Source organism: Protopterus annectens, chromosome 7.part0 (genome assembly GCF_019279795.1).
Source record: "Protopterus annectens isolate FY-2018-M chromosome 7.part0, PAN1.0, whole genome shotgun sequence".
In the NCBI taxonomy this organism is placed as follows: Eukaryota; Metazoa; Chordata; order Ceratodontiformes; family Protopteridae; genus Protopterus; species Protopterus annectens.
In genome coordinates this window covers 757,699,380-757,725,171 of record NC_056739.1, presented here as the reverse complement: position 1 = coordinate 757,725,171, position 25,792 = coordinate 757,699,380, and the positions used below count along the sequence as shown (strand labels likewise).

The following is a 25,792-nucleotide window of genomic DNA, read 5'->3' as shown; positions in this document are numbered from 1 at the left end:
GGGGACATGTGACTCACATCAGCACAGGGGGACATGTGACTCAGATCAGCACAAGGGGTACTATGTCTTCCCATAGGAGTTCATGATCCTGTGCACCATTTGGTGAAAGCTACTGCATGCACAACTTAGCTAAGTGCCTGCTCTAGTGTTCTCCCCATATCAACATCCATCCTTTAAGGGTTTATGACACTACACTGGATGGCCCCGGCTCATTCCCTCATGCCAAGACATGTAAGCACATCAGCTCCAACAGATTCTTGACCTGCTAATGACTTGTAGCCAGGTCACCTAAATTCAGGGTTTTATCCTTCTACACCAACAAAGCTGGGTTTTAATTAAATGTTTTTTGTGTGGCATGTTAGGAAGTGGTGATCTTAATAAATATTTTTCAGTGAATGCCTTAGTTGCTCAACTACAGCACTGAAATACTAATGTGATACAGTAGTGTAATAGGAATTTCCATCTATCATATACTACATTCCTTAAAATAATAATCTCATACCTTATCAACAAATGTATACAACATTGTACACATGGCATTACTCAAAAGACATCACAGCTGACTTTATTTGTTAACTAGTAGGTGAACTGAATTTCTTTGACACATACATACTTGGAAGACTGGTTTGAAAAAGTGTTATGCACTTACTTTCCTGATGCATAGACCTCTGCAGTGTCAAATAGGTTGACCCCATGTTCAAATGCAACAGCCATTATGTTCTCTGCCATCTGTTCAAGGCAAAGAGGGGAGTTAAAACTTGTGCAAGTCAGCAATGTAGTTACATTACACAATGACTTATAATAAAAGCAGGTACAACAGGCACACATGGGGTACTTCAGACAAGTCAGTAATAAAGTTACACTACGCTTTGACTAATAATAAGAGCAGGTACAACAGGCGTGCACAAGGTATTTCAAACAAGCCAGTAATGTAGATACTTTATACAATGACTAATAATAAAATCAGGTACAACAGGCACACATGGGGTACTTCAGACAAGTCAGTAATAAAGTTACACTACACTTTGACTAATAAGAGCAGGTACAACAGGTGTGCACAGGGTATTTCAGACAAGCCAGTAACGTAGATACATTACACACTGAATAATAATAAGAGCAGCTTCAACAGGTGCACACGGTACTTCAGTCAGTAATGTAGTTACGTTATACAGAGACTAATAATAAAAGCAGCTATAACAAGCACACATGGGGTACTTCAGACAAGTCAGTAATAAAGTTACACCACACTTTGATTAATAATAAAAGCAGGCACAACAGGTGGACGTGGGATACTTCAGACAAGTCATTAATGTAGTTACATTATGCAATAACTGATAATAAGAGCAGGTACAACAGGCGTACATGGGGTACTTCAAAGACCCAATCAAAATACAGCAAATTGTGTCTTTGAGAATTTAGAGAAAGCATATGACAGGGTGCCTAGAGAGGAGTTGTTTTATTGTATGAGGAAGTCGGGAGTGTCAGAGAAGTATGTAAGAGTGGTACAGGATATGTATGAGGGCAGTGTGACAGCGGTGAGGTCTGCGGTGGGAGTGACGGATGCGTTTAAGGTGGAGGTGGGATTACATCAAGGAACAGCTCTGAGCCCTTTCTTATTTGCAATGGTGATGGACAGGTTGACAGACAAGATCAGACAGGAGTCCCCATGAACTATGATGTTTTCAGATGACATTGTGATCTGTAGTGAAAGTAAGGAACAGGTGGAGGAGACCCTGGAGAGGTGGATATATGCTCTAGAGAGAAGAGGAATGAAGGTCAGCAGGACTATGACAGAATATATGTGTGTGAATGAGAGGGAGGATAGAGGAATGGTGAGGATGCAGGGAGTAGAGGTGGCGAAGGTGGATGAGTTTAAGTACTTGGGTTCAACAGTTCAGAGTAATGGTGAGTGTGGAAGAGAGTACAGGCAGGATGGAGAAGAGTGTTGGGAGTGATTTGTGACAGACGAGTACCAGTAAGAGTGAAAGGGAAGGTCTACAAGAGGGTAGTGAGACCAGCTATGTTATATGGGTTGGAGACAGTGGCATTGACAAAAAGGCAGGAGTCAGAGCTTGACATGACAGAGTTGAAGATGTTAAGATTTGCACTGGGTGTGACGAGGATGGAGAGGATTAGGAATAAGTATATTAGAGGGTCAGCCCAGGTTGGAAGGTTTGGAGACAAAGCCAGAGAGGCAAGATTATGCTGGTTTGGACATGTGCTGAGGAGGGATGTAGAGTATATTGGGAAAAAGATGCCAAGGTTGAAGCTGCCAGATAACAGGAAAAGAGGGAGGCCTAAGATAAGGTTTATGGATGTTGTGAGAGAGGACATGCAGGTGGTTGGTGTGACAGAGCAAGATGCAGAGGACAGGAAGAAATGGAAACAGTTGATCTGCTGTAGTGACCCCTAACGGGAGCAGTCGAAAGAAGAAGACAAAAGGGAAACAACAGAAGAAAAGTTTCAAAGGGAGTTAGAGGTTAGCATAATGGATGTCCTTACATTCACTGCTGCAGTATTCTTAACATTTGTGATTCCCTGCCATGGAAGACGGAACCCACGGCCAGTCTACCAAAGACTACTTGCTGCTTTTAAAAGGTATGCCAAACATCATCCTTGCATAGCATAAGGCATAAAGGTGACATTCAGGCATACCATAATCAGAACTTTTTTACCACCAGTCTGAATGTATCTTTTTACTATTGGTCTGTTTACCTGTGTCCGCTTTCTGGTAGTAGAATGCATTTTCATTATCCAATGACTACCAACGCCTGTTTGCTGACTTCTATTGCAGTTGCAGATAAGTGTCCCATTGGGAATTTTGTTTTTTCTTACTTTTTTGTGCTTTTTGAGGTTAAATGTCATCCATGAAGGGTAAACACCAGTGTAGGAGACAGATTCCCCATAAAGATGGCTACTATAAGTCTTTTTTGTCTAGGACCTTCTTATGACCATATATCTTGATCTATTTGTTAGGCATTCATTCAGAAAACCCTTTGCAGTAGACTTTCTTCCCTTTCCTTGTATCTTGAAAACCAGCATCTTATGCCTCTTGCTAAAGATACAATGGAAGGAATCTCCCACTCCAAGGTCTACTGTTAGGGAAGAAAAAGTTGAAAAAGGTACAAGAATCTTCCACTGTCCAGCCTGTCAGGTGTTTCTCCCAAGGTCATTACAAACCCAGAGGTTCATCAGGCTGTGTTGTCGGATTTCTCTTCCATGACCGTGTCACAGGCCAGTGAGGGTCTGGCAGGCAGCATGTTCAATGGCGCTTTGCAGGCATCCATCTTGGACATTCAGGGGGAACCATGGTTGATTTTTTCCAAGGGGCCCAGGAGAGTAGTTTTTGGGTGGGGAAGAAGTTCCTACTACTGATCTCGACTGCTGTCCTCGATCTGAACCTTCTCAGTTTTTTGGAGGGGTCATTTCCTTAAAAAAGAAAAAAAAATTAAGCATGTTTCTTCTGCTCCTAGGGCTCCACAAGGTGAATGGCAGGCCTTCACTCAGGGGCTATTTACTACCTTAATGTCCTTAAAGCCCTCCTCAAGGGGTTTCAGTTTCTGCTCCTCCTTGGTTTAATACCCCCCCCCCTTAAAAGGCCTACAGTACAGGATTCATCTGAGGATGAGTTTGATTCAGATAATGAATCCCTGTCTCAGTCTACTCAAATTCCTTCTCCTTTAGACTATGGATCAGAGGAGAAGGAATCTATTAGTCCAGATGTTCCTTTTGAGGAAATTTCCTTTGGGGACACACTGTCTAGGATTATGGATTTTCTAAGTGGGATTATGCTCAGGTCTCGGATATCCATAAGAGGTATTATGAGTTGCTGCAGTTGGAATCCCCTAAACCTGCAGCTATTCCTCCTGTTTTGGCTGCTTTGCTGGGATGCTTTTTCCAATGCCTCTCATGTGCCTGATTCTCTGCCCCCTGCTCCCAAGAAGCCTGACAGGTTTTATAGGGAACCTGTGAATTGTTCTTTCCTATATAAATGACCTGCTGCTGACCCCTCTGTTGTGTCTGTAGCCTCTGCTAAGCCATCTCAATTGTTTCCTTCGCCCAGGTTATTGCCTTCTGACAAGGACAGCAGAGCTATGGAAAGGCTGGGTAAGAAGGTTTACACTTCTGCTAACCTAGCATTTAGGGCCATTTAATTATCAGACCCATATGTCTACGTATGTGTTGGCTCTTCCTTCTCAGGCTTGTCAACATATTTCTAATTTTCAAGACTCCGAGGGTAAAATTTCTGTTCTTTCCTTGCTAGGGACTTCCTCTCAAGTCATTCATCATTCTATTAAATGCATCTCTGATGTCAAAGATGCCTCTTCTAGGGTTACTGTTTTTGGATCAGTGATGAGGAGGTATTCTTGGCATAGGCTTCAACCTCTACCTGATGCTATTAAAGCTAAGTTGATGGATGCTCCTCTGGATTCTAAACTTTTTTGGGGGAAGCTGCTGCTGGTTTAAGTTGCTTCAGGGTAAAGGTAAGGCCTTACAGGAGCTTAAACATGTTTCTTTCTCCTGTGCCTAAATTTCAGACAGACTAACCCACTAAGCCAGCCTTTGTTCATAGGCTATCTTGCTCTTCAACTAAATGTAGGAAGAGTGGCAAATGGTCTCCTCCTGCTAAGGCTACTCAGTTTTCAGGGACCCCAAAGCTTTCCTTTCTGAAGTGACCAGGTGCTGTATGACTATCCTTCTCTTCCCATCCACATTCCTCTTTCTCTTTTTCTTCCTGTTTGGTTGCACATCACTCAGGATTCTTGGATTCTGTCTATTATTCATCAGGGGTAATTCATGGTGTGGACATACTGTCCCCCTTTTATGGGCATTCCTCAGTCTCCTTGGGAGCAACTTCCCTTTTTCCCAGAGGTTCTTCAAAATCTTTTGACTCTGGTACTATTCAGGAAGTGCCTGTGTCCCTAAGGGGGAAAGGGTTCTACTCCACACTTTTTCTAGTGCCCAGAAAAGAAGGCACTTGGAAACATGTTCTAGACCTCTCACATCTAAACATTTTTTAAAAGTGCCTTCCTTTCAGATGTTGTCCCTTCAGATTCTGTTTCCTCTCTTGCTCTCTTGGACCTACATGGTGTTCAAGGATGTTTATCTCTATATTCTGATCCATCCTCTTTTTGGGAAGTTTTTGTTTTTCTCTGTTGTTTCCTGGAATTTTCAGTTATCTTCTTTGCCCTTTGGCCTTTCTACTGCCCCATGGGTGTTCACCAAATGCCTTGCTCCTGTGATTGCTTTTTGCAGGCTTTGAGGGATCCAAATATTTCATTAATAAGACAACATGTTGATTCAGGTGTCCTCTCCAAAGACCCTTTTGCAAAGTCCTCATTTTGCTGATTCCCTTCTTCAGAGCCTGGGGTTCACTATAAATTTCAAAAAGTCTTCTCTGACTCCTTCTCAGGATCATGTTTTTCTGTGTTGCAGGATTCAGATAGTGCCAATGCTTGTATCCCTCCCTCCTCCAAAGGTCTTTCATACTCTTCTTCCTCTGGCTTCCATTTCTGCCAGGACGTTTGAGAGCTCTGGGTTTCATGGCATCCACAATTCTGATGCTCCCTCTAGCCAACTTCACATTAGAAAGTTTCAGTGGTTTCTGAAGTCAGTGTAGCTCCAACATGCACCTTCTCTAGACTTTGCAGTTCCTCTTCTTCCTTGTCTCAGACAGGAACTTCACTGGTGGATCCAGCAATTGTCTCTGAATCCAAGGAACCCTTTTCATTCCCCCTCTTCCCTCTCAGGAATTGTTCACAGATGCTTGAGACATGGGATGGGGGGCAACATTTGGCTCAATAAAAGTACAGAGGTTGTGGTCACCTCATCAGCAGAAGGAGCACATCAATGTCAAAGATATGAGAGCTCTTCTGCGGGATCTTCAGGCCTTTCATCCTCTTTTCACAACAGGCCTCTCAAGGTGTCCGCAGACAATACCATAGTAATGTGGTATATCAACAAAGAAGGAAGAAAGAGATCTTATATTCTTTGCCGATTGGCACTTCCAGTATGGAATCTTTCTGTCAGGTATTAAGTGAGTCTTCGGGCTGTTTATATCCCTTCCTGTCAGACCATTGTGGTAGACATTCTGAGCAGGTCTTTAACCCAGTCCCATGAATGGATGCTTCACAGGGATATGTTTCTGGACATTGTTCACCATTGGGGTACTCCTCAAGTGAATCTTTTAGCCACCCCTCTGAACAGACAACTTCCTCTGTTTTGTGCCCGAGTCCAAGGTCCTCTGGTGTGGAAGGTGGATGCCCTCTCACTTTCTTGGAAGGGGATGTTTCTTTATGCATTCCCTCCCCTTCCTTTCATTCTGAGAGTCCTGTTCAAGATTCAACAGGATGCTCCTAAAACCTTGTTGGTGACACTCTTTTGGGCATAACAGCACTGGTTCCCTCTAATTCTGCATCTAGCCAGGGGCAATCATTACAAGTTACCTCACAGGGTAGATGCAAGACAAGGGATCTGTCATCCTTCCTCATCTGTCTATGCTTCAACTGACACTGTGGGCAATAAGATTTTAATTCCTCACAGACACCTTTTTTTTGAGGAAGTGCTGCAAGTCCTGCAGGAGGCCAGGAAACCTACTATTAGGAAATCCTACTTATCCAAATGGAAAAGGTTTTCTAACTGGTGTCTCTCTCTCTCTCATAACCTGGGCCAACTTACTGCGGATGTTCCTTTGGTTCCCTCGTATTTGCGTGAGTTGCTCAATGCTGGTTTGGGCTATTCTTCTGTTAAGGCCCACTTATCAGCTTTCTCTGCTTGTCTGCCTTTTTTTACTCCTTTAGCTTCTAGATTTGAGTTTAAGCAATTTCTTAAACGTATCCATAATATTATACCTCTCAGGAAGCCTGTTTCTCCTTCCTGGAATCTTAATTTTGTTTTGAAAAAATTGACTCAAAGCTCCTTTTGAGCCTGCTGCTTCAGTTTCCATGCTACAGTATTCCTGGAAGATTGTTCTTTTGTTAGCTCTTACTTCTGTCAGATGGGTGTCTGAGTTGCAGGCCCTTATGGCTCGTCCTCCTTTTTTTGGTCTTTCATGAGGACAGGGTGTCCTTGGGCACCCACCCTTCTTTTATGCCTAAAGTGTTTATGAGCTATCACTGAATCAGTCTATTAATCTGCTTACTTTTTTCCCCTCTCTGTAATCTGACAGTGAGAGGGTGCTGCATACTTGGATGGGCATGGGCAACTCAGGGTTTATTTGGATAAGACTAAGTCTATTAGAAAATCTGATCAGTTATTTCTTTCTTTTCATCATAGATCTTTGGAACTTGCTGTATCGAAGCAAGCTATTTCTTCTTGGATATCTAAAGCTATTTCCTTTTGTTACATGTTTCATGGCAAGAGCCTTCCTTCTTCAGTTAAGGCTCATTCTACTAGAGCTGTGGCTTCCTTAGGTGCTTTTTTCTAGGTCTTAGATACTAATTCTTTTCTAGAAGCAGCTACCTGGACTTCTGTGCATACCTTCATCAAGCACTACAAGTTGTATGGCTGGTTTTGCTAGTGCCATTCTTCGTGGCTTTTTAGCGTGCTCTTCTGCCTTTCCCCCTCCCAAGTTTCTTCTTGAGCTTTGGCATTCTCCCATCCATTAAGAATACTGTAGCAGTGAATGTAAGGACATAGTACAGTTATCTAAAATCCTTCCATAGCTGTAGATATCCTTGCCTTCACTGCTGCAGTATTTGCTCCCTCCGTCCATCTCCGTAGTCTTTCGTCTTCCTGGATGTACATGTTATCTCTTGGGTTTCTTGGACTGTGTTCCTACTGGGTCATTCCGTTCTAACTATGGTAGGCCTGAACATCATCTGTATGCCCTACACTACACAAAGAGCACCTGGGTGATGTTCAGTATACCTGAACCTTAAAAAGCAATGAGTAGGCTGTGGTAGACTGGCCAGATGTTCAGATTCCCATGACAGGGAATCCCATCTATTAAGAACACTGCAGCAGTGAAGGCAAGGACATCTACCATTATGGTAAGATTTTACACAACTGTACTTTTTGATGGTAACATTACTGACACAAGGTACAGATTTTGTTCCCACTTTTGGTCACTGTCTGGTTATTGTCCATGCTTATAATAGTCTGCTGACTGACTGACATTCCTCTTACCAAGCCAAGCCAAAAAAAAATACTGCTAGAAGGTTCGAGTATCTGACTTTGTGCTTCCCAATTTTAACACCACCTTTTATTTCTGTGATTCCCTCATAATTTTTAATTCTCAATGGCACTTTGTTTCATATGTTGTAATATCAGGCCTGTGAACTACTCACCTTTAAAAAGCCTAACCGCCATTATCCCATGTGCTTATTTTCTGTTTCCCATGTATGAATCACGATTGTTTTTAATAGTTTAATTATTAAACCTAATCTGACTGTGAGAGGAAACTTATTTGATTAGACTGGAAGATGCAGTGTTATGTGTGTATCTCCTGTTTTTTTCTGTTGATAATGTTTATTCTTAGTAATATTTTTCCAAGGCTACTGCTTGTTCAAGCAGCAGGGCAGTGTCTTTGTATACATTTGAAATAGTATCTGGTCAGACATTACCTTTCAGTCCAGGCAAAGGCCACCTTTAGAAGCATGTAAGATGCTCAGAATAGTGACAAGCTTTTGTAGACCCAAAATCAGTGGCTACAGTGCTGTGCACTCTTTACTGGTATGGTCATGGTCCCTGAGTCCCATGTGCACCAGATACATTTCCAAGTCTTATCCTCAGATGAAGGTCCTTCTTCACTTCTGGCCCCTGGGGTGGGTGTGCTTGCATCGGGTACTCACTTCTGGCCCTCTTCACTGGATTCACTAGTGCTCATTCCCTGGGGATGGGTATGCTTGAATAATCCTGTAACCACCATACTCCACAGCTGGCTGCTCAAAGCCCCCCAGGGATGAGTCTTGGACACCCTTCCTTCCTCAGCAGGCTCCTTGAAGGCACATGGTGACTGGTGTGCCAACATTAGCCACTCACCACCATCCTTCTCAGCAAGTATGCCCAGTGCCTGATCCAGTGATCACATTTAGGTGAACTGTGGCAAAATCAGAGCCAAAGCCTCTACTCTATTCTACTAACAAAAATTATGCTGTCTTCTCAAATGTCATGATTTCATGATGCTGCATTTACTGACACTACAAAAAAAGGTTGTTATAAGTTTATCACATGAACATAGTTTTCTAATCCATCTCAGAGTTTCAGGATCCTTAACAGATATTTAGTGAACGGAGAGTGGTGATTATTCTCCAGTATCTGGAAAAAGAGAAATCAGTTAAACACTACTACAGGGCAAGACCTGATATTAACAAATGTTAAGCACCACCTACTTAAATTGTTAAGGTCAGATCTCGCACTAGGCAGTCAAATCTGTCAGTACAGACAAGCAAACAACAGCAAAGATTTATTACTTCCCTGTTTCTCTGCCAGTAATTGGTCTCTGACTTCCTCTTATAAGCTTAGAAAGTTGATAAAATAACAAGATCTGTGTTTGTCTGCATTTTCAGAAGGATATGAAATCAGAAACTCAACTGTATGTTATTATTTAGTGACTTCAATCCCTTGTGATTGGTCAGAAAACATATTAACAACATAAATACCTTGGGTATGAATTCAGAAGTAGTAAACACATAAAATGAAGAAAAACAAAGCTCTAGAACCACGAGCAGCTTTAACTGTAGCTATTTATTTCGAAAGTAAAACTTTTGCAGACAAAAAACTGCTTCTTCAGGCATCATAAATACAAAAAAATCTAAAAGTCTTTTATACCAATCAGATTTAAGGCACATTTAAAAGTGAACTTATACATTTAAAAATAAATACTTAGAAATATGGGCTTGTGGACTTTTAAATGTGCAACTTTATTAAAGTTTAAAACAGTTTGTATTGGTTTTAAAGGATATGTGTTTGACTAATCAGTCAATTGACTAATTGCTTTTTAATTTAATTAAATCTGGTTGGTATAAAAGGGTTTTAGAATTTTTGTATTTGACACAAGCAGCAGCTTTTGTCTGATAAAGTTTTACTTGCGAAATAAGCAGTAAAATTTACAGCTACTCATGGTTCCAGAGCTTTGCTTTTCATCGACATGTCAGAAGACCACAGATTTTATGAGGAACAGACCAAACAAAGGACAGAGACAAAAATCTGGACATTCTGCAAAAGTCTGGAAAGTTGAAAGGCATGAGAGGCGAGTGCAAACATGAGAGAATGAGTTGCACTGTCTTTCTGACAGTGCTCACTTAGCCAAGTACTTTAAGCTTTGAAAGCCAGGAAAACACTTAGTACTTTACTTTTGTTCTGTAACCAGTAGTACATTGAACAGATAAAGATCCATGTACCACAAAGAGTTATGATTGGGTCTTCAATCATAACCCTTAATTATGTGTTCTCAACACAAATGCCAAGATTTGCTCTCGAGGTGAATTTCTTGGCATCTATGTCTCCAACACATAATATGCCAGTTATCATTCAGAGACCACCTCAGAATCCTCTATAACATCAATTACCTAATTTGCAGCAGTCAATATTTTTATTTATTTTTATTTTTTATTTTACATTTGTTGACCGGGCTAGTCTGGCTGGATGCATGTCCATTTTCAGCAGAGGCCCGAGGAGAAAAGCTCCACTAATAAACTAAGTGACTAATAAATAAAGTAAATAGTAATACAAAGGCAATTTAAACAAGAAATAAACGGTAGTATGGAAGCATTATAACTTAAATTATTTACTATAGAAAGACTGCTAAAAAAAGAAGAAGAAGGGAGAAAAAAGGTGCAGGTGGGGAGTTTGTAAAAAAAAAAAAAAATTAGAGGTATTAGCCAGTAAGTAGCAGACATAAAGAGATGAGTACTACTTTTAGGATAGAGATTTGCATGCAGGAAATCAAGAACTAGGTAAGATACAAGGAGAGAAGACAGGTTACAGAGATAGAGGAAAGTAACAAAGAGAGGAAGATAGGAGTAATAAATAGGCTGGTGGGTTGCTAGGTCTACTACTTGGAGGGATAGAAGTAGTTAAATAGGGTAGGTGGAAGAGCAAAGTAGGGTGTGGGAGAGTGTGAATGTTTTTTAAGCTTAGTCAGGATTTGAGCAGGGGCATAGCCAGTGAGATTGCAAATGTTTCCTTATTTGTTTTTTAAAAAGGTGGGATGAGCCTAAAGTGGTTAGTTCATTGGGAAGTTTATTCCAGTGAGATCCAACAGTATTGGCAAATAAGGAGTCACCTGCTTTATTGTAGGATTTGAGTGTAGCTACTAGAAGTTTGGTGGCTGAGCGAAGGGAAGTAAGATTTTTGTATGGGGTGATAAGGTTATTAAGTATGGGTGTATTAGAGGGGTAATGGAGAATTTTATAAGTGATGACTAATTGCTGTAGGAGAATTTGATTCTGTAGTTCTAGCCAGTTAAGGTTTTTGAGATTATGACAATGGTGAGTTCGATATGGGGAACCGGTGGCAAACCTGGCAATACTATGGTAGGCTGTGGCTAGTTTCTGGTAGTTAGCTTTTGAAATGTTAATAAATGAGGGGGAGGCATATAGTAGTGTAGATAGGAGATGAGTTTGGTTAAACAAACCAAACTTCTGTCCTACTTTTGCATTTATAAAGACAATTCTGGACAGAAATGGTCCCAACACATAACCATGAGGAACTCGACTTGTTATATCAGTAAGTGCTGACAAATAACGGTATACAAACTCAGAAATCTTGTGTTGCTTTGTTCAGTCACTGCCTCTATTAATTTATACAATCCCTTTGTGATGCCCGTGCCCTGGCCCAGCAATCAAGGAGCCTCAGTCCTCACCACCAACACCAGAGAGGGGGTCTCGTACAAGAGGAAAGGATAACAAATACACACAGTAAAGTACAATTTCCCTTAAGTGCTCACAGAGATCACAGTCTGGGGCTGGTTGCTCCCTTGCTCCCCAGGTCCCCAATAAGACTCCCCACTGGCACAGCTATAGGGTCCAGATCTCAGCCTAGCTGGCAAGCTAACCTCCAGTACCCTCTCTGTCCCACCAGTACTTCATGTCCCTGCCCAGGTAGCAGACTCACACACACCTTGAGATAAGTATTTATACAACTTCACAGACACTCCTGGGAAAGGCTGACACAGATTCTCCAGCTGTGCCCCTTTACCCAGACTATACAGTAGTAATTACTGCCACCATCAGCTAATACTTATCAGCTACCCAAAGGCCCTTAAAAGGGTGTCCAATTATTACTCTGCAATATTATTATCCAATTGGTAGTATGACTAATCAGTCAAGGCTTATTAGAGTGGCCTTGTACAATAAACTCTATAAATATGCAATGTACTTTAGAGTTTAACTTAGCTCTACACAAACCAGCCACAGGTAAAGGGTTTTAAAATATTTAATAATAAATAATTAAAACACAAGACAATACTACTAAACCACATTGCTATCCAAGAGTTCAGAGATCACACAGAAACTTAAAATAATTTTATAGTACAGTTCGGACATAACAGAAAAACAGTCTAAACTTTATAGTCCTAGCTATTTCTACAAGAAAACATACTTCAAAAGTAACTTACTTAAGAGCATAGGCAGTACAGAGCTGGATAGTCAAGATCAAAATGCTTAATGATCTCTGGTTCTCACTGCTTAAATTGAAACTGCAGTTCTGATAAAACATTACATCATTTGTTTACACTTTCTTTGTTCCCAGGCCACACCGAAACTGCATTTACATTCTTTTACACTTAGAGAAATAAAGAACATTGTTTGTTTGTGTCTTTCTGCTTTTCCCGGTTAGGGGTCACCACAGCAGAACTCCAGTCCGCTAATGATTAGTAGTAGATTTTTACGTACCGGGTTACCAGCTCTGACGCACAACCTTCAATGAAAGCACGCCCCATTCACGTATGCCTCCACGCAGAAGACACTCTAGCTAAGAATCGAACGGGACAATGTCTTGCTATGAGGCGACAATGCTACCGCAGCAAGGACATTCCACGTGTAAATTCTGGTCATTAACTTTAGCCTTAAAACAAAAGGCAGGATGCTTACTCCAGACTCATCGACTCCAAATTCTAACTTCAAAGGACATACAAAACATAATTTTAATTTCAAAGAACATTTGAAATGCTTGGCTTAGTTTTCCTTACAACAGATGGCAATATTGCTATAATCTTGAAGTTCACATTTTACAGTGTTTTCTTTCATTTAAGAAACACGCCTGTATTTTATATTTATATTTACAAATGCCAGAATTATGTATCAAATTCTATCTGGCTAGGCTGGCAGCCTTCACCCATCTTCTACCAGTCTACACACCCCCTCCCCCCTAGAACTCAAGCTAGTTTTTTCAAGTGACCTTTGAGAAACGCCACTTGAGAGGGTTAGGTCTATCTGAGTATACCTTACCCCATTCCCTGTCTTGAGAGCCCATTTGCATTGGCATTGCTAATCCCACTGCAGTGCTGCACTGACATATATGCTCACACCCCCAGGCTCCTTCTTGGCAACTTGGCATTTTGCTGACTGGTGTGTTTAACCATGTTAGAGGGTTGTGATCTGTCATAACAGTGAATTTTATTCCATACAGATAAGGCTGAAGTTTCTGCAGTGCCCACACTATAGCTAGACATTCCTTTTCTACAGCTGCATAGCATTCCTCCCTGGGTTGGAGCCTACAACTGAGATAAACCACTGGGTGTTCTTCCCCCTCTGAAGAAATCTGGCTAAGTACAGCCCCCACCCCATGGTTCAAAGCATCCACCTGCACAACAAAGTATTTGTTGTAATCTGGACTGGCTAATACAGTGGAGTCCCCCCAAAGCTCCCTTAAGCTTTTGGAATGCCTGCTCACATGCTGGGTCCACACTATCTTATCTGGCCTGTTCTTCCTTGTCAGGTCTGTGAGGAGAGCAGCTATGGTACTATAACTAGGGACGAACTTTCTGTAGTACCCTGCTATCCCTAAGAATGCCCCCACCTGCTTTTTAATAACAGGTGCAGGCCATGCCTAAATAGCTTCCACTTTGGCAGGTTCTGGTCTTATCTTATCACTCCCCACTCTATGCCCTAGGTAGGAGACCTCCACCATACCCATCTGACATTTGCTCAGCTTAATGGTCAACCCTGCCCTCTGTAGTCTGCCCAGCACCTCCCTGACATGCTGAAGGTGCTCTGGCCAGGAATGGCTATAGATGGCAATATTATCAAGGTAAGCAAGGGCAAACCCTCCTGCCAGGATATTATCTACCAGCCTCTGGAAAGTTGCTGGGGCATACTTCATCCCAAAGGGCATCTTTGTGAACTCATACAAGTAAAAAGGAGTCACAAAGGCTGACTTCTTTCTAGCACTGGGAGTTAAGGGCACCTGCCAGTAACCATCGGCAAGATCAATGGTTGTAAGATACTTAGCCCCACCCAGCTGCTCTAGGGCTTCATCTGTCCTAGGCATGGGATAAGCATCTGACTCTGTGTGACTATTTAATTTCCTGTAGTCCACACATAACCTGGTGCTGACATCCTTCTTTGGCACCAGCACCACTGGGGAGGCCCAGGGACTGTTGGACTCTTGAATCACCCCTAGTTCCAACATCTCCTGTACCTATTCCCTCAGAGTCTATCTGACTCTCTCAGGCAAGGGCCTGTCTAATAGGCCTTTGGGGTCCTGTATCCACGTGGTGCTGCACCAGGTGGGTGCACCCCGGTTTCCCAGTGAACACATCCCCAAATTCCTGCAACACTGCTTGGATTTCACAAACATGGGTACGAGATAGCTGCTGGGATATTGCTACCCCTTCCACTGAGGTGTCAGCCTGAGCCTCACTAAGTAGATCAGTCCCCAGATCTCACTCAGACTCCTCCTGCAACCAACTGCAAATGCTCAGCACAAGGGCCTCTCTATCATGGTAAGGTTTCATCATGTTAACATGGCACGATTTGTGCCCCTGCTGTCGGCCTAGCAGTTCCACCATGTAGTTAACATCACTTACCTTTCTTACCACCTTGCAGGGACCCTCCCAAGCTGCATGCAGCTTGTTGTGTCTGACAGGAATGAAAACCATTACCTGCTGCCCCACAGCATACTCTCTAGCTCAAGCATTCCTGTCATACCACACCTTTTTCTTTTGTTGAGTTTCTGCCAGGTTCTCCTGGGCCAAGCCCATGAGTTCCCCGAGCCTCGTCCTGAGGTTTAGGATGTATGCCACAACAGACTCTTTGTGAGACTCGCACTCACCTTCCCACTCATCTAAAATTAAATCTAGAGGACCCTCACCTTATGTCCATACAGCAACTCAAAGTGTGAAAAACCTGTGGATTCCTGGGGAACCTCAAGTAAACAACAGATGGGGCAAATATTTGTCCCACTCCCTCTTAAACTGATCTGCAAATGCCAGTAGCATGGACATAATTGTAGAGTTTAACCTCTCAGCAAGATCATTAGTCTGGGGATGGTAGGGGGTAGTCTTCATGTACTTCACCCGACGGGACTTCCACAGACAAGCCAGCAGGTCTGACATGAAATCAGCACCTCTGTCAGACAGTATTTCTTTTGGGAAACCCACCCTGCTGGAAATCTCTAACAAAGCATTTGCTAACTTCTCTGCCTCAATGGAGGACAAAGCCACTGCCTCACGGTATCATGTAGCATAATCCACTACACTAGGATATACTTTTTCCCTGTGGAACTTGGGGTACTCAGAAGACCCACAATATCCATAGCTACCCTCTGAAATGGCTCCTCAATCACAGGCAAAAGCATCAAAGGAGCTCTCACCTTGTCTCCTGCCTTGCCTACCTTTTGGCACTGCTCACCGTTCCTGCAGTACCTTGTTACATCTCTGGAAATTCCAGGCCAATAGAAGTTCTGCATAATATGCCTCTTTGTACGTTTTACACCCCATATACCTTGCAAAGAGAATATCATGGGCTATGGCTAGAAGTGCCAGATTCTAGGTTCTAGGCACTACCAACTGCTGTACTCTCTCACCTTCTGGCCCTCCCTCAGGGTCCACTCTCTGTATATTAACCCTTTGTCCCAGTATACAGATTCCCCCTTTCCTTGTGATTCAGGTGCCTCCCTAGCTACTTGCCTCAGGCTTTGCAATGTAGGGTCTGAGAGCTGAGTCTGTCTCAACTCTCTCCTTGTAACCCTTCCCAGCTCCCCTTCCAGAGGAAGTCTGGCATCCTCTGACAGTTGTGCCTCACTGTCAGCCTGGGTACTACTACTCCCCTCTACCTTTGCAGTCACTCTGTCCAAGGGAACATCAATACTCACAAGTAGCTGTGGCTCACATTCAGTCTCACTGCCACAAAGTAGCTCCCTTCCTGAAGTAACCACCTCACTAGTCCTGGCTGCAAGTATGCAGTCTGTCTGGTTTCTCCCAGGCTACCAGACCCACATGCTAGTCTACTAGCCTCACTACGTGTAACTGCATAAGTACATGGTACTGCCTCATCCTAATCCTTCTCTTTCAGGACATCTGCAGGATGGTAGTTTAGTACCCCTGTTGTCTCAAGACAACCTACTACTGGCATTTTGTCTTTCCCACTTACTGGCTCCCTCACCTTTTGTTCCCCACCTTGCCTCCATGGACATCTGTATGCCACATGGCACCACTGGTTGCATTCAAAACATTTAACCCTAGCTCCTAGACATGTACCTGGACTAGTGACTTCCCCTGCTACTGGCAGATTCTGTTGGGCCAGTCTGTGCTGCCCACCATGGGTTACTTTAGACCCAAGAGCAGTACTGGGGGTCCCCTTCCTGTGCAGGGCTGCCCTGCTGGCCAGGTATAGGGCTCCCTTCTTCCCCAACTCATCTGAAGTAGCACATTGTCCATCAGCGTACCAGATCCTCATGTCCTCAGGCAAAGTGCTAAGGGCTTGTTCCCTCACCAAAAGGTCTGACAGCCCTTCAAAAGTGGTGACCTGACATCTAGTCACCCAGCTATGAAAATAGGTAGGTACTAGGCTATCTGGCAGAGGGCATTTATAAGCCTAGCCAGAGTGTGTCGGCTTTCACTGCTCCATTGATTAACTGATCCTCTGTCAAGCAGAATCAATGAAGTGATCCCAAGGGTGTATTTTCTGTTACCCATCCACTCGTCAAGGTTTCTCTTGAAGAGTGTTAGTGAGGGGGCTCTGTCTAATGTAGTTTGGAACTTTGTTCCAAAGCATGGGGAGTCTCTGTTACAGGAATCTATCCCTCCAGCATGTTCAATTTATTGTTGTGGCAAGGTTTAACTCACTAGAGCGCGTGGCTCGCAGTGACTTGGATTTCTTTAGGTGGAGCATGTCCATCAATTCTGAGTTGGACATGGCTTTGTAAGTCAGGCAGAGATAACCTCTGAGTAAGTGATATGCCACTGAGTACAGCCAGAGGTTTTTCAGTTGGGCTGCATAGGACACGTTTGAAGCCAGTAATCCTCTTGGTGAGGTACTTTTGTAGTCTTGTGAGGTACATCCCAAATGGGGCATTGTACTCTATGATGGGTCTGATAAGTGATGAGTAGAGTGGCACTATAACCTCTTTATTTCTAGATGTGAACCCTTTAGTAATTAGATGGGCCACATAGAAGGATTTCCTAACTACTTTGGCAATATGATTGCCAAAGGAAAGATTACTATCTACCTGGGTCCCCAGATCTCTTATCACCTCTTCTGTATTAAGGGGGCTGCCACCTATGTGGTAATTCATGGGTGTTTTGTTTTTCCCAAATGTGATGACTATGCATTATTTGGCAAGCTTGAGGCCATGACTTTGAAACCAGGTGTCCGTCTCAGTAAGGCCCTTTTGGAGGATGTCTGTGTCAGCTGGAGAGTCAATTATGGCTCCCAGTTTGCAGTCATCGGCGAAATTGGTTAGCCATAGTCCTCCTGTGTTTGCCTGTACTTCTGAGAAGTATATGCCAAAAAGTAGGGGTCCCAGGACCGAGCCTTGTGGGACACCACTTGTGACTGGTTTAGAGCTGGACTGGAGCCCGCTATTCTTACCATGTGAGTTCTGTCTGTAAGCCAGTTGGCAACCCACCTCCTGACATAGGGGTTTATGTTCAGGCTGGTGATTTTTTCCATTCCCCGAGTGGGGAATGGTGTCGAAAGCCTTGGCGAGGTCAAGGTAGGCTGTGTGAACCACCTTTCCCTCGTCTATGGCCTTGGTGATTGTCTCGAAGAAGTCAACCAGGGTTAGTAGGCATGATCTGCCCTTAAAGCCAAACTGGGTCAGGTCAAGTGTTAGGAGGTTCCCAATGTCTTTGTTAATGAGTTCCATGATGATGCGCTCCATAGCCTTGCAGACCAGGCTAGTCAGGCTTATAGGGTGATAGTTACCAGGGTCAGTTGTGGCCCCTCTTTTGTGCAGAGGAATAACCATTGCGGTGCGCCATTTTATAGACACGTAGCCTGTGGAGAGGCTGAGGTTGAACAGTGTGTTTAGATGTGGAGGGCGTTAGTTCATTCTGTATTTCATGCAAGATGCAGCCTGGGACACCATCTGGCCCCACTGACACTGTGTTTCTGGCATTTGAAAGGGCTGTTTTCACCTGTGTGTCTGTGATTTCTGGGCCACTACACTTTTCTAGTATTGTTGTAAGCCCTTTTGGGGGCGAGAGGGGGGTGAAGTTTGCATTGATTCTATCTTCCAGGATGTTGGCAATATCAGTAGGTTCAGTATATTTTGTGCTATTTTGCACTAGTTCAGTGCATATCTGCGAGTTGTCACTTAGATTATTAACATTGCTAAAGAAGGCTTTGTAGTTCTCTTTGGAATCTTTGGCTATTTTTCTTTTGAAGTTAGCCTTGGATGATTTTATGAGGGACCTTAGTTTCTTACTGACACTGATAAGGGTGGTCTTTCCTTCTTGGGATTTGCTTTTTTTCTGAACTAGTTTCCTCCTATTGTATAGCCTGTTTATGGCAGGCGTCCACCAGACTAGTTTCCTTCTCTTAGAGGAGTGAGTCTTTGTTTTGCTAGGGATGGCATGATCCATGCATCCTTGTAGGTGCTCATAGAGTGCATTTTAAAGGTTTCTGCATCTTGGGCAGCATTACCCTTTAGTCTGGGGGCTGTGAAACTTACCGGGTCTGTCTTAAGTCAGGTGAAGTTTGCTTTAAAAAAAGTTTTTTACTGTGGTTTCCTTAGTTGGGGGTGGTGGTGGGGTGTGGACATCCAGTGTGATTAGTTTATGGTCTGATCTAACCAGTGACTGGTTGACCTCCGGTGTGGAACACCTGTCGCCCATGTTGGTGATGACCAGGTCCAATATGTTTTCACCTCTGGTAGGGGAGTTTACCAGCTGATCCAGGGCATTTGAGTTGATGAATTCCAGGAAGCGCTGGGCCTGTGAGTTTGTACTCTAGTAGTTTTCCCAGTTAATGGTAGGGTAATTGAAATCGCCCAGTCTGAGGGTGTTCGGTAGGACCTTCATATTTTCCAGTGTCTCCAGAAAGGCGGAGTGGTGGTCCTGGGTCATGGAGGATGATCTGTAGCAGGCCACAATATGCACTGCAGATTTGCCTGATGTTAGTTGCACATGGATGATCTCAGAGCTATCATGCTGCGCCACTAACCTGGAGGTGTAGGTATCCTTGATAAATATGGATACGCCCCCTACTTTTGTGTTTCGGTCCGTGTTCTGTGGCCAAAACGTGTGGTATGAGTTGTAGCCCGGTAATGCCGGGGTGCTCTCTGGAGCCTTAAACCAGGTTTCAGTTACTGCACAGATGTCGACATTCTCCATACTGAGGAGTGCTTTGAGCGCGTGCATTTTGAGATTTAAACTCCTGAGGTCGAGTAGCATAACCCTCAGTTTTTTTGTTAATTGTGCTGTTTACAGAGGTGGGTTTGGCTTTTGAGCCTTGCCTAAAAACGGCACTATGGGGGCAGCAAGAGCCTTGGCCAGTATTCGAAAGCATAAGGGTGACAGGTGCAAGTCATCTCTTGCGAAGCAATGTGGCTTATCGAGCATGTCATCCCAGGCTGACAGACACTGAATCCCCTTTGAATGACACCAGAAGCTTAGCCAATTGTTGAAATTGATATTTTTTTCTTTACACTGAGGTATCATTCTTGGTGAGGGCAGGATGCTTCTCAGGGTCAGGGTCATACTAGACTGGGCTACATGATTAGAGAGCTCTTCCATGTCTCTTTTCATGTAGTCCAGGGAGGTAGATCTCAGGTCATTCACACCAACATGAACAATGACTGAGTCATATTTGTACTTGTTCTGGAGTGACCGGAGTGCTTGTGTTATGTGGCAAATTCTGGCTCCCGACAGGCAGCTAACAGTAACCTTCTGCTTGTCCAGTCTAGTGAGTGGGACGTCAGTTTGCCTGACTATAGAGTCACCTATTACTAGTGTGTTAGGTATGTTATTTCACCTTAAGGGCTGTGATTGTGCGGCACACTGATTTTGTGTTTTATGTGTTGTCTAGTTTGTGACGGGAGGTGCAGGTTGTGTGGGTGTCTGCTTTGGAGGTCTCTGATGCTTTTGCAGGTTTTTATTTAGAGCTTCCGAGTATGATTTTATGTATTTATGTGTATTTTTTGCCAGTGCTGGTTTAGTAGGTCTATGTGTGGCTGGAGATGTGGTGCAAGTGTTAACCTTCTCCTCTTGACTGTCTGTTCCAGTCTTGGGTGGAGACAGCTTAGCCTCCAGTTTGGCTGTATAATTGCATCTCACATTTATTTATTTATTTTTATTTTATTTTATTTTACATTTGTTGACCGGGCTAGTCTAGCTGGATATATGTCCATTTTCAGTAGAGGCCCAGGGAGATAAGCTCCGAGGAAGTAAAAATATAATCACATTATACAAAGATTAATTTGTATGTTAAACATTTCAAGAAAAAAAAAACAGGGAGTAATCACAGTGTTTTTTAGTTCATAGAATAGTGCTAAATATACAAATATACTTAATACAAAGCAAATGTAGTTGCAATACAACAAATGTAGTTGCAATACAATATATAAAAAAATAGCATATATGTTAGTGTTTTGTGGTAGGAGGTGAGGGTTGTCTGTGTACATGAGGCAATTGTAACATTGCCTCAGGATACCCAGATTCACCAGCTGGACTGCAGAGTACACCTGAAATTGCCCTTTGGTCATGCCTGAATAGTAGGATGAGCTGCTTAGTCGCTTGATTGGTGAGGGGTGAATAAAGAGCCTTGCCCTGCTGGGCAATCAAGTGTCAAGGTATATTAGTGCTTGCTATTAGGTTTGAGCAAGTGCTCGGCTGTAGGATGCTTTTTGAGTGCATAGGTTGAGAGTTAGACTAGTTTCAAGGGAAAAAAACTGAAGAGGAGACTAAGTGGAGCCGGGAATAATTTAACCGTAGCTAACCGGCACTGCCCACCACGCAAAACCGTGCAAATGTGTTTTTTATAGCAGGGAAATGAAAGAGAGAGAAATTAGCCCAAAAGGGCCAATAAACTACTAACTTCTGGGCTGGAACCACTCCTCCAGGGACAGATAGGCTGCTCAAAGCTCCCGTCTCTCACAAGTGAACAGAGAAACTTCCTTTTATCCAACTAAGGTATGGGCAAATTAAGAAAACCAACAACATACGAATGAATGAACCAACCAAACGAAACTGGAAAGCTGCAACAAATTTTATTCCGGTACCTCGGCTGAGTGCCTTCAAAGGAATAAAACATTCAACTTTTTTTGCAGCTTATATATTAAGCATAACACTAATTAATTAATCAATTACACAATAAAGTGAAGTTAAGTTAGAGACATTCTTAATATAAATGCATTAACTAAATAAGTATAAATCCCAATGCAAAATACATACAATATATACGTAAAAAATACATACAATATATACATAAAAATTACCAAAGGCGCATCACAAAACATACTATATAATAATTTGATTTCATTTAATCAAATAGTAGATTAATTTCTAAATTCATGCCCCTTGGTTTTAAAGTGCTGAACTTCAAAATAAATCTACTTTCAAGATTCAAAAGGTTCTGTAAATAGTTACCAGTACCAGATACAGGCTTGGCTAAAGCACAAAAAAATAAGGAGTCCATAACACCATTGTGAACTGTGTTAAAATGTTTGGAAATTGGACTGTCAATTCTAGCATTTCTAACGTCACCCATGTGTTCCAAAATACGCATTTTTAATTGGCGTTTGGTTTGGCCAATATAATATTTAGTAGGAACACAATCACAGCCAATAATATACACTACCCCACATGATTTACAATTAAAGTAATTTTGGGCAATGTATTTCACCCCATTAATAGTACTACCCGATAAATTCTTAACATTTTTGCAAATTTTGCATTTGCCACATCTAAACATACCATGAGGCAGAGTAACCATCCCTGAACCTACAAAATCACTAAGATTAGACCTAAATTTCAAAATTTCCTTAAGATTAGCATATCTCCCATAGGAGAAAGAGACATTTTGTGGAAATAAATGACCTATCTCCTCATTTTTACAAACAATAGGCCATAAAAAATCTACAGCATCTTTCATCATTTTAGAAAACGGAGAAAATTTTGTAACAAAAAATATGCTATCATTGCCATCAGATACAAGTTCATAATCTTTTGAAAAGTTCAAAGAAACTTTGTTAGCCCTATAGCTAGCCTTATTTAAATTTACTAATCTATCAACACTGTTTTTAATTAACTTTTCTGAATAACCTCTGAACCTTAATCTATGTCTAACATTTTCAAATTCCAAATTCAAAAAGATGCTTTCAGAGGTATGTTCCTGAGTATGTTTAAATTCCCCAAACGGGAGTGCCTCAATCAAGTGTGCAGGATGCGCACTACTCGCATGTAAAAAATTATTACAGGCTGTATCTTTCCTGAATGGTCTATATTGAACTAACTCATTTTCATCAACGTACAATAAAATATCCAGAAACTGGATTGTATGAGAATTCACAGTGTACGTAAATTCTAAACCAAACTTGTTCTGATGCAAACTTTCCACAAATGTATCAAATTCCAATCTATCTCCTTTACAGATAAAGATCAAATCATCAATATATCTGTAATGAGAGAACATTTTTCCGGAAAAAGTCTAGAGCGTATAAAAAATTTATTTCAAAATATGACATAAACAGGATGGCATAAGTGGGGGCAAAATTAGCCCCCATAGCAGTCCCCTCTTTCTGGAGAAATATTTTTTGGTCAAAAAGAAAATAATTATGGGTAAGTGCAAACTCGTGAAACTTAACTTAACTTCACTTTATTGTGTAATTGATTAATTAATTGGTGTTATGCTTAATATATAAGCTGCAAAAAAAGTTGAATGTTTTATTCCTTTGAAGGCACTCAGCCGAGGTACCGGAATAAATTTTGTTGCAGCTTTCCAGTTTCGTTTGGTTGGTTCATTAAGGTATGGGCAACTCAGAAACTTGTAACACAGCCCTGAATTCAGCACTAGCCTGAAAACTGGACTATAGGTTAGAAAGATGGGAAACATTGAATTTATGTTTTGTTTTTTTGAAAAGATAAGGTAAAAAAACGGTAAAAAATACACTTAAAACAGCTTTAAATGACTACAAACGACCAGAAAAGGCTATCGCACTTTAGTGTGTAGCCTACAACAGTTAAATTATTTAAACAAAAAATTACTTTTTAAAAGAGTAGGCAGTCAAATAAGTACAATATGTGAAAAAAAAACAAGCTTTTAAATCACAATAAATGCTGGAAAATCGGCATTTAGGCAGAAAATAGTTAAGTACAGCAAGAAACTACAGAAAACTGATACTTAATCACTCCAAAGTCTCTCTTCTAAGCTAAAAGGCTTGTATCAGTTTAAGCCTTTCTAGTGCTTCCCAGTTGGTTAGTTACAGGAAAGATGGGAAACAAGCGCAGATGTGGTCTTTTAAACCAGAAAGTTGAAAGGGCTGGACAAACTGTCCAAATGGTCAACAAACTACATTTTCTGGGCCAAGAACCAGTCATCTTGTGGTAGACAGGCTACCTAGTGCTTACCACTCCCACTGGTAAGCTAGAAGGCTTTCCTCCAACACAGAAAGGCTTGGGGGGCTCAGAAGCTTACCAACAGTCCTAGATACAGCAACTCTGTATCTGGACTAGGCTAGTTACAATAAAGGTGGGAAACAAGTGCAAGTGAGGCTTTTAAACCAGAAAGTTGAAAGAGATGTTAAAAACTGCCCAAACGGCCAATAGCTACAATTACTGGGCCAGGAACCACTCCTCTTGTAATAGATAGGCTACCTAATGCTTACCACTCCCACTGATAAGCTAGAAGGCTTCCCTCCAACACAGAAAGGCTTGGGAGGCTCAGAAGCTTATACAGAGTCCTGGATACAGCAAATCTGTACCTGGACTAGACTATTTACAGGAAAGGCGGGGAACAAGTGCAAACGCAAGCTTTTAAGCCAGCAAGTTGAAAGAGATGGAAAACTGCCCAAACAGCCAATAAACTACAATTTCTGGGCCAGAACTCACTCTTCCCATGGGGGATAGGCTACCTAGTGCTTACCACTTTCATCTGCCTTGGGTCTATGCTCATGAAACGTTTTCCTATACATTTCAGGTGTTAGCTTAAAGCATTTGAAAATACTTTTTTTACAGCAGTATAATCAAAACAGAGGCAGGCATTTTTGAAAGAAAAGTTACAACTTTCCCATGGAGTAAGGGGGTCAGGAACTGTACCCAGAGCCTTTGGTCAACACTATACTGTTTGCATACTCTCTCAAATATATAAATGAAACTATCAAAATGATCCCCCTCTTTAAATTGCAGAAGAAATTTACTGACCTGTTGCGCTTCTGGGGTCCAGTTACTCCCTTCCCCATTACCTCCATGACTCTGGCGAAGAGTCAGCATTTCCCTCTCATGCCTCCTCTGATGCTCCTATTTTTTGGCTTCTATCTCCAAATGCCTGGCTTCCAACTCAAGTCTCTTGGCTTCCAACTCAAGTCTCTTTAGCTCCAGCTGGATTTTAAGTCCTTCGCAGAAAGGTTGAGCTGTCCATTCTCTGAGGATATTGTATCTCCACTGCCAGTCTGATTTGTCCTCCTGGATGCTGTTTTCTGATGCAGCTGTAACCAAGGCTGCAATCAGGTCTGCCTTAGTCAGGTTTCCATGCACCAGTCCCCTAGCCTGGTACATCTCAGCCAGCTGGCTCCTTGTCATCTTTCCATACTCCTCTGCTGGCATGCTGCCTGCACACCCTGACTAACTAAGCTAACAAAAGAAATACAACAACTGAGGTCTGACCTCTGAGTATTCACTACGTGGCGTGGCTGTTTTAAAGTACAAAACACCTTCAGAGATCACTGTACATAAGCTACAGGATTCACTCTACCCACACCACTACAAGCCAATTAGTATTTGCCAACTAATTAATATGTGATGTGGATATCCACTGCCACCACAAATGTGAAGTGGGTCCCACCACTGCAAACCATAATGTGATGCCTGTGCCCTGGTCCAAAAATCAAGGAGCCTCAATCTTCACCACTAACACCAGACAGGATGTCTCATATAGGAGAAAGGATAACAAATACACACAGTAAAGTACAATTTCCCTTAAGTGCGCACAGAGATCACAGACAGTCTGGGGCTGGTATCTCCCTTGTTCCCCAGGTCCCCAATAAGACTCCCCACTGGCACAGCTACAGGGTCCAGATCTCAGCCTAGCTGGCAAGCTAACCTCCAGTACCCTCTCTGTCCCACCAGTGCTTTGTGTCCCTGCCCAGGTAGCTGACTCACACATACCTTGAGATAAGTATTTATACAACTTCACAGACACTCCTGGGAAAGGCTGACACAGATTCTCCAGCTGCGCCCCTTTACCCAGAC

At 42.4% G+C, this 25,792-nt stretch overlaps 1 protein-coding gene across 5 annotated transcripts in view; it reads right to left on the bottom strand.

The window, feature by feature from the left end:
- Positions 1 to 25,792, bottom strand: part of KCNAB3 (potassium voltage-gated channel subfamily A regulatory beta subunit 3) — a 1,202,467-nt gene that overhangs the window by 838,072 nt on the left and 338,603 nt on the right. For all 5 annotated transcript variants that reach the window (XM_044077289.1, XM_044077288.1, XM_044077291.1 and 2 more), the window contains one exon: positions 650 to 729. In XM_044077289.1, coding sequence (XP_043933224.1) covers positions 650 to 729 — 80 coding nt within the window. The remainder of the gene's footprint in view (positions 1 to 649; positions 730 to 25,792) is intronic.